This window comes from Salmo salar, chromosome ssa07, assembly GCF_905237065.1.
Source record: "Salmo salar chromosome ssa07, Ssal_v3.1, whole genome shotgun sequence".
NCBI classification, from domain to species: Eukaryota; Metazoa; Chordata; class Actinopteri; order Salmoniformes; family Salmonidae; genus Salmo; species Salmo salar.
This window is the reverse complement of record NC_059448.1, coordinates 32,233,806-32,246,053: the sequence shown is the minus strand read 5'-3', so window position 1 is coordinate 32,246,053 and position 12,248 is coordinate 32,233,806. Positions and strand designations below refer to the sequence as shown.

The 12,248-nt window shown below is 39.7% G+C and overlaps 1 protein-coding gene across 4 annotated transcripts in view; it reads left to right on the top strand.

Annotated features, from left to right (window-relative positions):
* Positions 1–12,248, top strand: part of LOC106609072 (sodium/potassium/calcium exchanger 2) — a 207,476-nt gene that overhangs the window by 16,415 nt on the left and 178,813 nt on the right. For all 4 annotated transcript variants that reach the window (XM_014207462.2, XM_014207461.2, XM_014207458.2 and 1 more), the window contains one exon: positions 1,825–2,924. In XM_014207462.2, the coding sequence (XP_014062937.1) occupies positions 2,010–2,924 (915 nt within the window). In that variant the 5' untranslated portion in view covers positions 1,825–2,009. The remainder of the gene's footprint in view (positions 1–1,824; positions 2,925–12,248) is intronic.

The window sequence follows — 12,248 nt, the reverse complement described above, 5'->3', positions numbered from 1 at the left end:
GTTGGCAATGAGACCTGCTCACGTTGTTTATAGTTAAAATGTTAACAACAAAAAATGGAGTTCGTCCCATTGTTTCCAATAGGGGAAATATAGGCATGTTTGTCTATTTCGCCAAATATCTCGCAATGTGTATATTTAGATTTTTCGGACGCCATTTTAATCATGACAATCTCCTCTTTCTAATTATGTAAGTCTGGGCATCGAGCTCGGTTGTCATCAAATGCTAGCCCCAAAATACTTTTTGCCCTTGGAACGCTGAGATCACCCTGTTGTTGTCCTATGGAAAGGCATGTCTGTCTATTTCGCCAAATATCTCACAATGTGTATATTTTAGATTTTTTCAAGTCGGGCACCATTTTAATCAGGAGAATTTCCTCTTTGTAATTATGTAAGTCTGGGCAGCGAGCTCGTTTGTCATCGATCACTAGACCAGAAATGGAAGTTTTCATTTTTTCTACTTTCTTTTGTAGTGGTAAAATAAAAATGGATACATTTTTTTGTGCCATTTATGCGAAATGGAATTCTACGCATCGCTCCAGTCAAAACAGGCTCTGAGAACGTTCAATTCCATTCATTTTATATGGGCTCGCACTAGTGTTCCAGCTTAGCCAACATTCTTTTGCTGTTTTTCAGCCTTGGGTGAATTTTGACTTGTTCTATTGTCAGCCTATCAATAGGCTCCCGATTGTCACTCACTTCAATATTGTCCTCAAACAAGGCAATATTTTTCTCAGTCACATGATCTTCATTCACTTCGCTCACTGATGTTTCTTCCTCAAGTTCATTCATTGATCAGTTTTTAATTCCAAAGTTTGTCTGCACAGTTGAATAAATGTCCTTTCCTGTACTCACTATACATTCCACACATTTCCACTGTTTTCCCGCTCCGACGTCCGTCTAGAATCCTTTTCTGCCGTCCATGATGATGCTAACTATCTCTTAGCTAGCTCGACTAAGCACTTTCCTCTTCTAGCAAGACTGTGCTAACATTTGCTTAGACTGTACAAAGGAAAATAACAGTTTTAAACTTGTATAAACCGACTTCATCTGGATAGAATAGTTCCCGTAGGTTCAGACTTCCTCGTCGCCATTCTTTTGTTATGTCTCGTGGGGTTCATAACCACATCTATATAACAATTCAGTAATGATGAAACGGGACAGAAATTCAGTTCAACCATTTATCCAGAATGTGATCATCTCAACACACATTAGCCATAATGCTCTGCATCACAACTACGGTAAGTATGGAGGTGCAAACTGTACAACCCTAATACATAACATAGATGATCTGCTTTCAGCACCGCAATCCAATTGTATAGTGGGCTAGTCTGTAACTTTAACCTTTATAAAGGTATCACTGAAGTTCGTTTTATTTCAAGGGCATTTGGTGCATCACATTGCGAGTAAGCCTATAATTTGTGGAATTCTGCTATTTGCATACATTTTACCTGGATACAATGCCATTAGTAGGGTTGATTTATTTTTATGAATATTATATTATGAACCCTATTTGTCCGAGTAGGCAATTAGTATATTATGAATTCAAACATTTGCCGATTTTATTAAAAAAAAAAAAAAAAATTCCCCAATGTTATGTTATATGCTTATTTCTGAAAAGATAAAGTGGGATATAGCTATTGCCTCTGAACCCATGTATGGATAACTGGATAACCACTGGTCAGGACTACGTTGTGGTGTTAAATTCACATCAGAATTGAGGTAGGCATGTGATGGCTAATAGTTTGTTGCTGTGTGTGAGTTCTACATGTTGACGCTTCCTCCTTTTCTTTTTCTCTTTCATTTCTATCAAAATCATGTTTTTAGAGGCTAATATGAAGACATCAATGGGCAAGCCAGACCCTGGAAAGCTTCTGGAATCCTCCCATGTTGTTTGAAGCCTAAGGCAGGACCATGCATTGTGTCTGGTGAAAACCAGTCCACCCTCCTTCGACCAAACCATTGAGAGTGAAGACACACACCACACACACACACACACACACACCACAGAGATGGGTTTAGACCAGCCCTGCTTGGATATGGTGGTGCAAAGGCCCTTTCTGAGTGCAACATGTAATAGGCACCGCCACCAGAACCTGCGCAGAAAGATGAGGCCCATACGAATCCTGGGTTTTGTATTCAGCCTGGTAGCCATAAGCGCTATCTCATTTTCCTTCAGTGCCTTGACCTGGAGCTCAGGGACCTACTCAGAGCCGCTCCTGCCCCAGGAGGCCATCCTTCAGTCTGGCCCAACTCCACACAGGACTCTACTTTCCACACATCACCAGAGGGACCCTAATGTCTCAGCCGACATTCCCGTGGCAATGAGGTCTTCGGCAGACGGCAACGAGAGCCAAGGGGACTACCCCACGGACCTGTTCACCCTAGAAGAGAGGCGCCAGGGCGCTGTGGTGCTCCACATGTTTGGGATGCTGTACATGTTCATCTCTTTAGCCATTGTTTGTGATGAGTTCTTCGTGCCCGCTCTGACAGTCATCACAGAGAAGCTGGCCATCTCTGATGATGTGGCGGGGGCCACCTTCATGGCGGCAGGCGGGTCGGCGCCAGAGCTCTTCACTTCAGTCATTGGTGTATTCATCTCCCATAGCAATGTAGGCATCGGGACCATTGTGGGCTCAGCTGTCTTCAACATTCTCTTTGTCATTGGAATGTGCGCCATCTTCTCCAGGGAGATCCTCAATCTGACCTGGTGGCCCCTCTTCCGTGACGTCTCCTTCTACATCATGGACCTGATCATGCTCATCTGTTTCTTCCTGGATAACTACATCTCCTATTGGGAAAGTATTGTGCTACTTTCAGCCTATGCCGCGTATGTGATCTTTATGAAGTTCAACAGCAACGTGGAGGGCTTCGTGAAAGGCTGCATGAACAAGAATCAAGTGGTGGAGGTGGAAGTGCAGCCCAAGGTGAGTGTTAATCTATTTCCCTAGTTTTCTTTATCTCTCTTTCCCGACAGAGCTTCATCACCATTTCCTCTGCCTCTCTATCTTTCAAATGAATGTGACCATTTGAATCTAGCGATTAGAATCTCAGATCACAAGTATTGTACAAAACAACAATAGACAAATGTAACAATAAAAAGTTGGCTCTGTAATTTTTTATGTATTTAACCTTAATTTAACTAGGCTAGTAAGTTAAGAACAAATTCTTATTTACAATGACGGCCTACCCCGGCCAAACACTAACCCGGACGATGCTGGGCCAATTGTGCGCCACCCTATGGGACTCCAAATCACGGCTGGTTGTGATACAGCTTGGAATCAAACTAGGGTCTGTTGTGACGTCTCTAGCACTGAGATGCAGTGCCTTAGACCGCTGCACCACTTGGGAGCCCCATCCCCAGCCACCAACCCACTAAACACATGCACATGCTCACACACACAGCCTATGAAGGGATGGATCAATTCAAAATAAGTCAGTCAATTGAGGAAGTGATACCCTTTTTTCTATTATGGAATTAGAATATCAGGTTACTTCCTGAATTGACTGACTGACCTGAATTGACTGACTGACTACATTTCAATTTGTTTTCAATATTTATTCAATTTTGAACTTGCCTAGGCCTATGACCTATAGACTGCAGGTGTCGTTTGAATGCTTACCCTGTGCTCTGAAATGAAAAATGTGTATTTCATGATAGTTTTATTTTATTTAACCTTTATTTAACTAGGCAAGTCAGTTAAGAACAAATTCTTATTTACAATGACGGCCTATTTTATGAGTACAACCAATAACGTATTGTGAAAATGCAGTCAGAGCTCCCAGAACTCCCTCTACAGGTGATTTGGTGGACATGCAATGGTGCAAGTAAAAACAAGTCCTCAAACCTCAAAATGCAAGTTTTGAAATTACAACAATACTCCAACACACTAAGCCTTCTACTACACTATAGATTGTTTTAAAGGTAGTCTGAACAAGGCCAACATGGTTTTTGATGAATTTCTCAATCAATTTAGGTTCCAATGTCAGTGGCTTCACATCCATTGACTTTTCCACATTTTGTTATGCATGAATTTAAAATGGATTATATTTAGATTTTCTGTCACATAATGTCACAGTGGAATTAGGTTTTTCGAAATTATTACAAGTTACACTGAAAATATAAACGCAAAATATAAAGTGTTGGTCCCATGTTTCATGAGCTGAAATAAAAGATCCCAGAAATGTTGAATATGTACAAAAATAGTATTTCTCTCTCTAAATGTGTGCAGAAATTTGTTTACATCCCTTTCTCGTTTGCCAAGATAATCCATCTACCGGTGTGGCATATCAAGTAGCAGTTTAAACAGCAGGATCATTACACAGGTGCACCTTGTGCTGGGGACAATAAAAGGCCACTAAAATGTGCAGTTTTGTCACACAATGCCTAAAATTGAGGGAATGTGCAATTGGCATGCTAACTGCAGGAATGTCCACCAAAGCTGTTGCCAGAGAATTGAATGTTCATTTATCTATAAGCTGCCTCCAATTTCGCAGTATGTCCAACTGGCCTCACAACCGCAGGCCACGTGTAACCATGCCAGCCTAGGACCTCCAATTCTGGCTTCTTCACCTGCGGGATCGTCTGAGACCAGCCACCCGGACAGTTGATGAAAGTGGGTTTGCACAACCGAAGAATTTCTGCAAAAAGTGTCCGAAACCAAGCTCATATGCGTGCTGGTCATCCTCACCAGAGTCTTGACCTGACTGCAGTCTGGCCTTTGATGGCCACTGGAGAAGTCTACACTTCACAGATGAATCCCGGTTTCAACTGTACCAGGCAGATGGCAGACAGCGTGTATGGCATCCTGGAAGCGGACAATGTCCCAGTTCTTCCATGGCCTGTATACTCACCAGAGATGTAACCCATTGAGCATGTTTGGGATGCTCTGGATTGACATGTACGACAGCGTGTTCCAGTTCCCGCCAATTTCCAGGAACTTCGCACAGCCACCGAAGAGGAGTGGGACAACACAGGCCACTTACATGAACTGTAACTCAGTAAAATCTTAAATTGTGTTTATATTTTTGTTCAGTGTCATTAAAAATGAAAGCAAAAATTTTCGGAGTCAATAAGTATTCAACACTTTGTTATGACATGTCTAAAAACACTACATGACCAAAGGTATGTGGACACCTGCTCGTCGAACATCTCATTCCAAAATCCTGGGCATTAATATGGAGTTGGTCCCCTCCCTTTGTTGCTATTGTAGTTACTCCACAATACATACCAAAGTGAAAAGGAGGAAGCCTGTGCAGAATAAAAAAATCCTAAACATGCTTCCTGTTTACAATAAGGCAGAAATTAACTTTATGTCCTGAATACAAAGTGTTATGTTTGGGTTAAACACATCACTGAGTACCAGCATGGTGGTGGCTGCATCATGTTATGGGTATGTATGCTGGTCATCGGCAAGGACTGGGAATTTTGTAGGATAAAAATAAATTAAATAGAGCAAAATCCTAGAGGAAAACCTTGTTCAGTCTGCTTTACAGCAGACACAGGGAGACAAATTCACCTTTCAGCAGGACTTTAACCTAAAACACAAAGTCAAATATATGCTGGAGTTGCTTACAGTACCAAGATGCATTGAATGTTCCTGAGTGCCTAGTTACAGATTATACATAACATCTATGGCAAGACTTGAAATGGCTTGCCATTATGGGTTATTGATTTCAGTTTGCCAATGTGGTGTGTTGTGTGTAGATGGGTGAGAATTATTCTTATTATTTTAATACATTTTGAATTTAGGCTGTAGCACAACAAAATGTGGAATAAGTCAAGGGATATGAATACTTTCTGAAGGCATTGTATATCCTAGAAATGCACACTGTAGTAATCACATAAATGTTGGTACCAACGTCAAAAATATATCCTAGTAATAAAAAAAGGGAAATGGAAAATGGAGATTGTACAAAGAAAACAAACAATGTCTGATAAACACATTTCATGTACCTTTTTTGTATTTCTTTTCAATCAAATTGCCCAACATAGTCACCATTTATTTTATATTTTTATACAACAAAATAAAGCTGTTTTTTTTTCTTCATTCCACTAGTGACATTACACTACAAATCAAAGTTTCTCAGATATTTTCAGACTTGGTGTTCTTCTGTTGAGATGGCATTGGCCTGTGTCACCCAAGCTGCCTCACAGTATTCCTCTGTGGGATTAATAAAAATGACAGTGTCATTCTAGGTTAAGCTGGACAAATTGTGTCCCAGTTTGACAAACAATCCCTTGAAATATACGGAAACTCTACAAACCAAATTTAATTAGACAATGTCAAAGGAAGGTCCGTTTTGAAATGGGTTTAAATGTATATAAAAATGAAGATATCCAAAATATGTTAGATCTCAGTCCTTAAAGTATGATTATTGGTATGATTGCCTCATTGCAAGGAGAAACAGTTTCTGTACACAAAATTGCCACTGTGGTACAATGGTCTTACTCCATCTGTCTTTCAGTCGCTCTCCTTAAGAAATTCTAAGAATCTTGAAATACTCCCTCAGGTTAAATTATGCTGGAAAATATTTTTGGTTTATTCACAAATGATAACTGGTATCTTCCTTGTGAAACATGTATATCTATAGGAATCCATTGACTTCACAGAGCATAGAATGATATCTTCAATTACACTGGAGGGCAAAGGGAATATATTCCATAGCAATTTGATACTGTTGTTGAGATTATCCGGATGGATTTAGGTTACCTTGTGACACGAGATGAAAATTAGTTTTTGAGATATGATCCCAGAAAGCTTTTCTGTAAAGCTTTAAATAAATCAGGATTTACTTTAAGTAGATAAAGGATATTTCATTGGAGGTCACACAACACAATACTGGGAATCGAACATCAGATAGACTCTAGAATTCACATACATTCAAGGTTGGCTAGGTGCTTGATATGTTCATTCCCAAGTGAGAATCTAGTAAATCTTTCAAAATATAAGGTCTTGAAAATGGGTGTGTTGTGTCTATAGTTATGTATTTTGACTTCTGGCTGCTACTAGTGAGTTAAATAAACCTAATAAGAATGCAACAGGGAGTGCCAGAGCAAAGAGGAGATTCAGTTGACCTTGAGATGCAATGCATGAGACGACTGGAGAAAATAACAGAAAAACAAGTCCAAAAAGGTGGATACACAGATGAGTCGATCAACCATGCTTGTCTCTGTTCTCATCCCCACAGCTCAATTATCACTCATGGCATATTTAAGTCTCTCCTATCATGGCCGGCTGAGGAATGCCTCCACTGCCCTGTGGCTACAGACCAAATTGTGTTGGACTCTGAGCTGTTAGATTCTGACATTATCACTAAATATCTTTATGTCGATGATTCTACACTTGAGAGTCCTTATTCTTTGCAGAATTATGTATACAGTGGCTTCAGAAAGTATTCATACCCCTTGACTTATTCCACATTTTGTTGTTACACCCTGCATTTGAAATGGATCAAATATTTTTTTTAATGTCACCCATCTTTACACAGTACCCCATAATGGAAATGTTTTACAGTAAAATGAAATGCAGTAATATCTCATTTACATATGTACAGTACCAGTCAAAAGTTTGTACACACCTACTCATTCCATTCTTTTTACTATTTTCTACATTGTAGAATAATGAAGACATCAAAACTATGAAATAACACATATGGAATCATGTAGGAACCAAAAAAGTGTTAAACAAATCAAAATATATTTTATATTTGAGATTCTTCAAAGTAGCCACCCTTTGCCTTCATGACAGCTTTGCACACTCTTGGCATTATCTCAATCAGTTTCATGAGGTAGTCACCTGGAATGCATTTCAATTAACAGGTGTGCCTTGTTAAAAGTAAATTTGTCAAATTTCTTTCCTTCTTAATGCGTTTGAGCCAATCAGTTATGTTGTGACAAGGTACTTTGCTTTTCTTGAAAAAAATGACATTTCTAATTGACCCCAAACTTTTGAACGTGTGTGTGTGTGTGTGTGTGTGTGTGTGTGTGTTACCAAGCAAAAAGATAAACACAACATGTAGAGTGTAAAATTTTCCATATGTACAAAAAGCTTTTTTCTCTAAAATGTTTTGCACAAATTTATTTACATCCCTGTTAGTGAGCATTTCTCCTTTGCCAAGATAATCCATCCTCCTGACAGGTGTGGCATATCAACAAGCTGATTAAACAGCATCACCATTACACAGTTTGTTGTAAAGGCTTTTTTATGGCAACCCTCCCAAACAACTTGTGGTTATCATAGTTTTGGAGACTTTCTGACCCCAAGACCCAACTAACGTCTGCAATTCTCCAGCTGTGATTCTTGGAGATTTTTTTTGGCCACTCAAACCATCCTCCTCACTGTGCATGGGGTCAATATAGACACACGTCCTCTTCCAGGCCAATTGTTAACATCTCCAGTTTCTTTAGACTTCTTAATTATTGCCCTGATAGTGGAAATGGGCATTTTCAACTGTTGAGCTATTTATAGCCATTTCCTGATTTGTGCAGCTCAACAACCTTTTGTCTCACATCATTACTGGAATTCTTGTGTCTTTCCCATAGTGATGGATGACTATGGGTACTTGGCCTGTGTGTCACCTCATATTTATACCCCAGTGAAACAGGATGTCATGGAATTACCACTTAAGTGTTCCTAATCGCTCGGGTGAAATTAAGAACGTAAAATATGAATGGAGAATATAAATCAGTTAGATTTTATTCATAAGGATTTCTAGGGGTACCAAAAATTGTGGCACACGTTCCTTTATTTTTTCAATCAGCAGATGGTGTCAACAAACTGTAGCATAGTCTCTTTGTATTTTGCCTAGTGGCGCGGCTGTTGAGTTTTGGCCACATGAGTGAAAAATGCGCTGTGTTTTTGTCTTACAGTAACTAAACTATTATATTAGGTTCTGTTATGTAGAATACTATCATATGTGATCTTGCAGACATTGATCTAACTGAATTAAACAATGACCATTGTCCTGAGTAGCATACAAAGAACATGATCCACACATGCTCAGAATGTGATCTGCACATGCCAGAAGCTTCGGGAACTTTACTTCGCGCTGATATGATTGCGCTTATATTCCTTATGTAAAGTCTTACTGAACTTTGTCTTTGTCTTAGACATCCTTTTAGACAACATTTGCATAAGAACATAAATCCCCTCAAGCATTTATCAGAGGTAGGACTGTAGGCCTTCTTAGCCCAGTAACTAGACAAATATCTAGTGGAGAAGATTAAGGCATCCTCTCTTGTAGCTCAAGGTCAATTACCTTTGACATGCAGTAACACGAACAACTGGTAATAATAGCGCACATGGGGTGAGGAATCCCTGAAGCAAAAGCATGACAGTGTGCTGCCATAAGCATAAAACAAACAGGGAGAGCAGAAGGAGGGGGGCACATGGTGAAAACTCAGACAGAACTGAGCCTTCAGTTGGTGATTGGCATTCTGCCATCGCCATGGCGATGAGACAGGCTCAGGCGAGGCGACTTGTGCTGTGATCATGTGGTTTGGAAAAGGCTGTAACACCAACAGAATGCTAATGAGAACATTGTGTGCCACAAAGAGTGTGAGAGCAGAAGAACCTGGGAGTGCTATGGTTGATCTTATAAACTGGGCATTCGTAACTAATCTATGGGCATTTCAAAACCAGTGAAAATTATGAATCATCAGTCTTGGTTTTCAATGAAAGCGATGCATTGGAAATGGTTAGTTGAATGCAATGGGTTTTGCTAAATTTACATTGGGCAGTCCAACAGAAAACTTGGATAAAAACGTCAAGCGAGGCATTCTGATTATGGATTCATCAACCAACTGACTATAAGCAGCAACATTTCCCTGACATCAATTCTCCTTTTCTATTTATTGAGAAGTCATTGCAAATAGATGTTATTTTTTCAATTATCAGTTTACTTACTGAATTGACTGCATTCAATTGGAATTGACTTCACCCTGTTGTAGGCGTCAAGGTTTGAAGGAATTAGTGCTTTTGGTCACAGCCTGGGATCCAGGAATCTGTCCAATTTCAATTCTTGATATTTACCCATTTGATTCTTGAAAATGTTATAACTTCCTCATGACCTTAGGGCAAATGTCTTTATCATAACTTAAAATATAAGGTTTTAAATATGTTTAAAACTATCATGTTGATGTCATGGACTGACAGTCCTTGCATCTAGAGCTGTCTATGAATTTGAGAGGGTGCATCATTCCCTTTTGTCCCATCTTAAGGGCTAGGGCTGTTGCGGTGACCGTATTCCTCCACACCGGCAGTCATGAGTCATGAAGGCAGTCAAATTCCACATGACCGTTTAGTCATGGTAATTAGGCTTCTCCAAGCTCTGATGCTGCTGCTGGTCATTAGTAGCCTACCGAACTTGCTAACTGCCTGGAACTCAGCACTCTTTTGTCCCTCTAATCACTCTGACATCAATGCAAATGGATTTGAAAATCTAATCAAACACTTCATGAGAGCCCATGAGCTCATGTTGCGCAATATTTCTATAGGCTATGCAATTGCGGGAGAAAACAGAATGATGGCTACTAATAAAAAGAGGAGGATCCCATGAGCTTCTATATTTATTTTTCAACTTTCCTAATATTAAGCACATTGCTTATATTTACAACAGGAGTAAATATAAACCACAGGGAAAAGTGTCCTCCATTCACTATTTAAGTGCATAGATGACATGTATTTTTTCCCCGCTGCCCCTGTTTTGATACAGGTACATGATAATGGTCCATTCTAAATCAAAACAAATTTCACTATTATTTAGTATATGTAAAGACAATATTAAATCAAGAATAGTCTGATGGCTGACAATATTAGCCTATCAATTGTGAATGATGCCGAGCATAAGAAACAGTGCCTTGTTTTTGCGACTTGTTCGAATCATAGTCACACACCTCATGTAGCTTAGCCCATAGGCCTATATGTTTTCATAAGGTTTGCATCACAACTAAAGTGTCCAAATAACTTTAATGCACATTAATCCGCTTTACAAGGGGTGTAGAGCCTCACTGGCATATATAAGCAGTGTGTGAGTTTCAAGTTTGGGGAAGATAATTTTCACCATAAAAATTCACCTTTATAATAAAAGCATTACATGCATAATTGCATTTGCGGTCACTTTTGATAATGGTGTTTTCCACTAATGGAACATTTGCGCTTATAGCCTACTACCATGTGTGCATTGCTGCGCTTATAAAGTCTCGAAATAGCCTAATCGTTTAGCTTAAAATGCTAATAAACTTTCTGATTTGTTGCGTCAGTCACATTGCTTAAAAAAAATGTCTGATGCTAGTGGTTGTATTAATTGGGAATCTATTCCATGCCACAACTGTCCCCAGACTGTTTGGTATATTTTTTTCTTTCACACAGAATAGAATTGGTCGACTTTTGTACTATGGGAGATAGTAGTAGATTGACATAGGTTTGTGCTTTTGCTGTTCGTTAGGCCTTCTCATCTTGTTGGCTGACAAAAAGTAAATGTGAACAGTTCATCCAATATCTTCAATATGCACCTCGAAATTGGAAAAGAACACTCGCATTTGTGTCCCCGATGTGTCTGTCTTAACTTAGCCTGTGAAAAAGACCCGATCATGTGACGGAGAGCAGTGTGAGTGAGAGATACTTCGGCTTGTGCAGCACACTCCGGGAGAAGGGCACAACGCAGGTTTTTTTTTTAGGGTGCATTACGGCCACAAATGGGATGCTGCTGTGAAATTCAAAGTAGGGATGCACGATATATCGGAAAACATATCAGAATCGGACGATATTAGCAAAAATGCCAACATTGGTATCGGCCCGATGTCTAGTTTAACGCCGATGTGCAAAACCGATGTCAAAGCTGACGTGCATACCTATTTAACATAGGTACATGACGCTACACCTGCAACACAGCATTCCTAACCTAGCCCAAAATGTCTGCTGTGTGGACCGAGTAGTCAACAAGTCTAGCTGTCATTTGAAAGAGTAAGAAAGTTTCGGCGAGACAACTCAAAGGCAAAATCCGCCTTTAACGCCAAGATAATAGATTCGTTGCACTTGACAATCAACCGTTCTCTGTCGTGGGTGATGTTGGCTTTTGCAACTGGTCGAGCACCGGTACATACTACAAAGTGCGCAATTTTTCAGATGTTGCCCTACTGGAGTTACACAGTAATAGTGTCACTGCTATAAGCTTCACGACATACCATGCACGTGCAACACAAGTGCCACCACTAATATCAGTAGCACTATCAAGCTGTACAAAAAAGT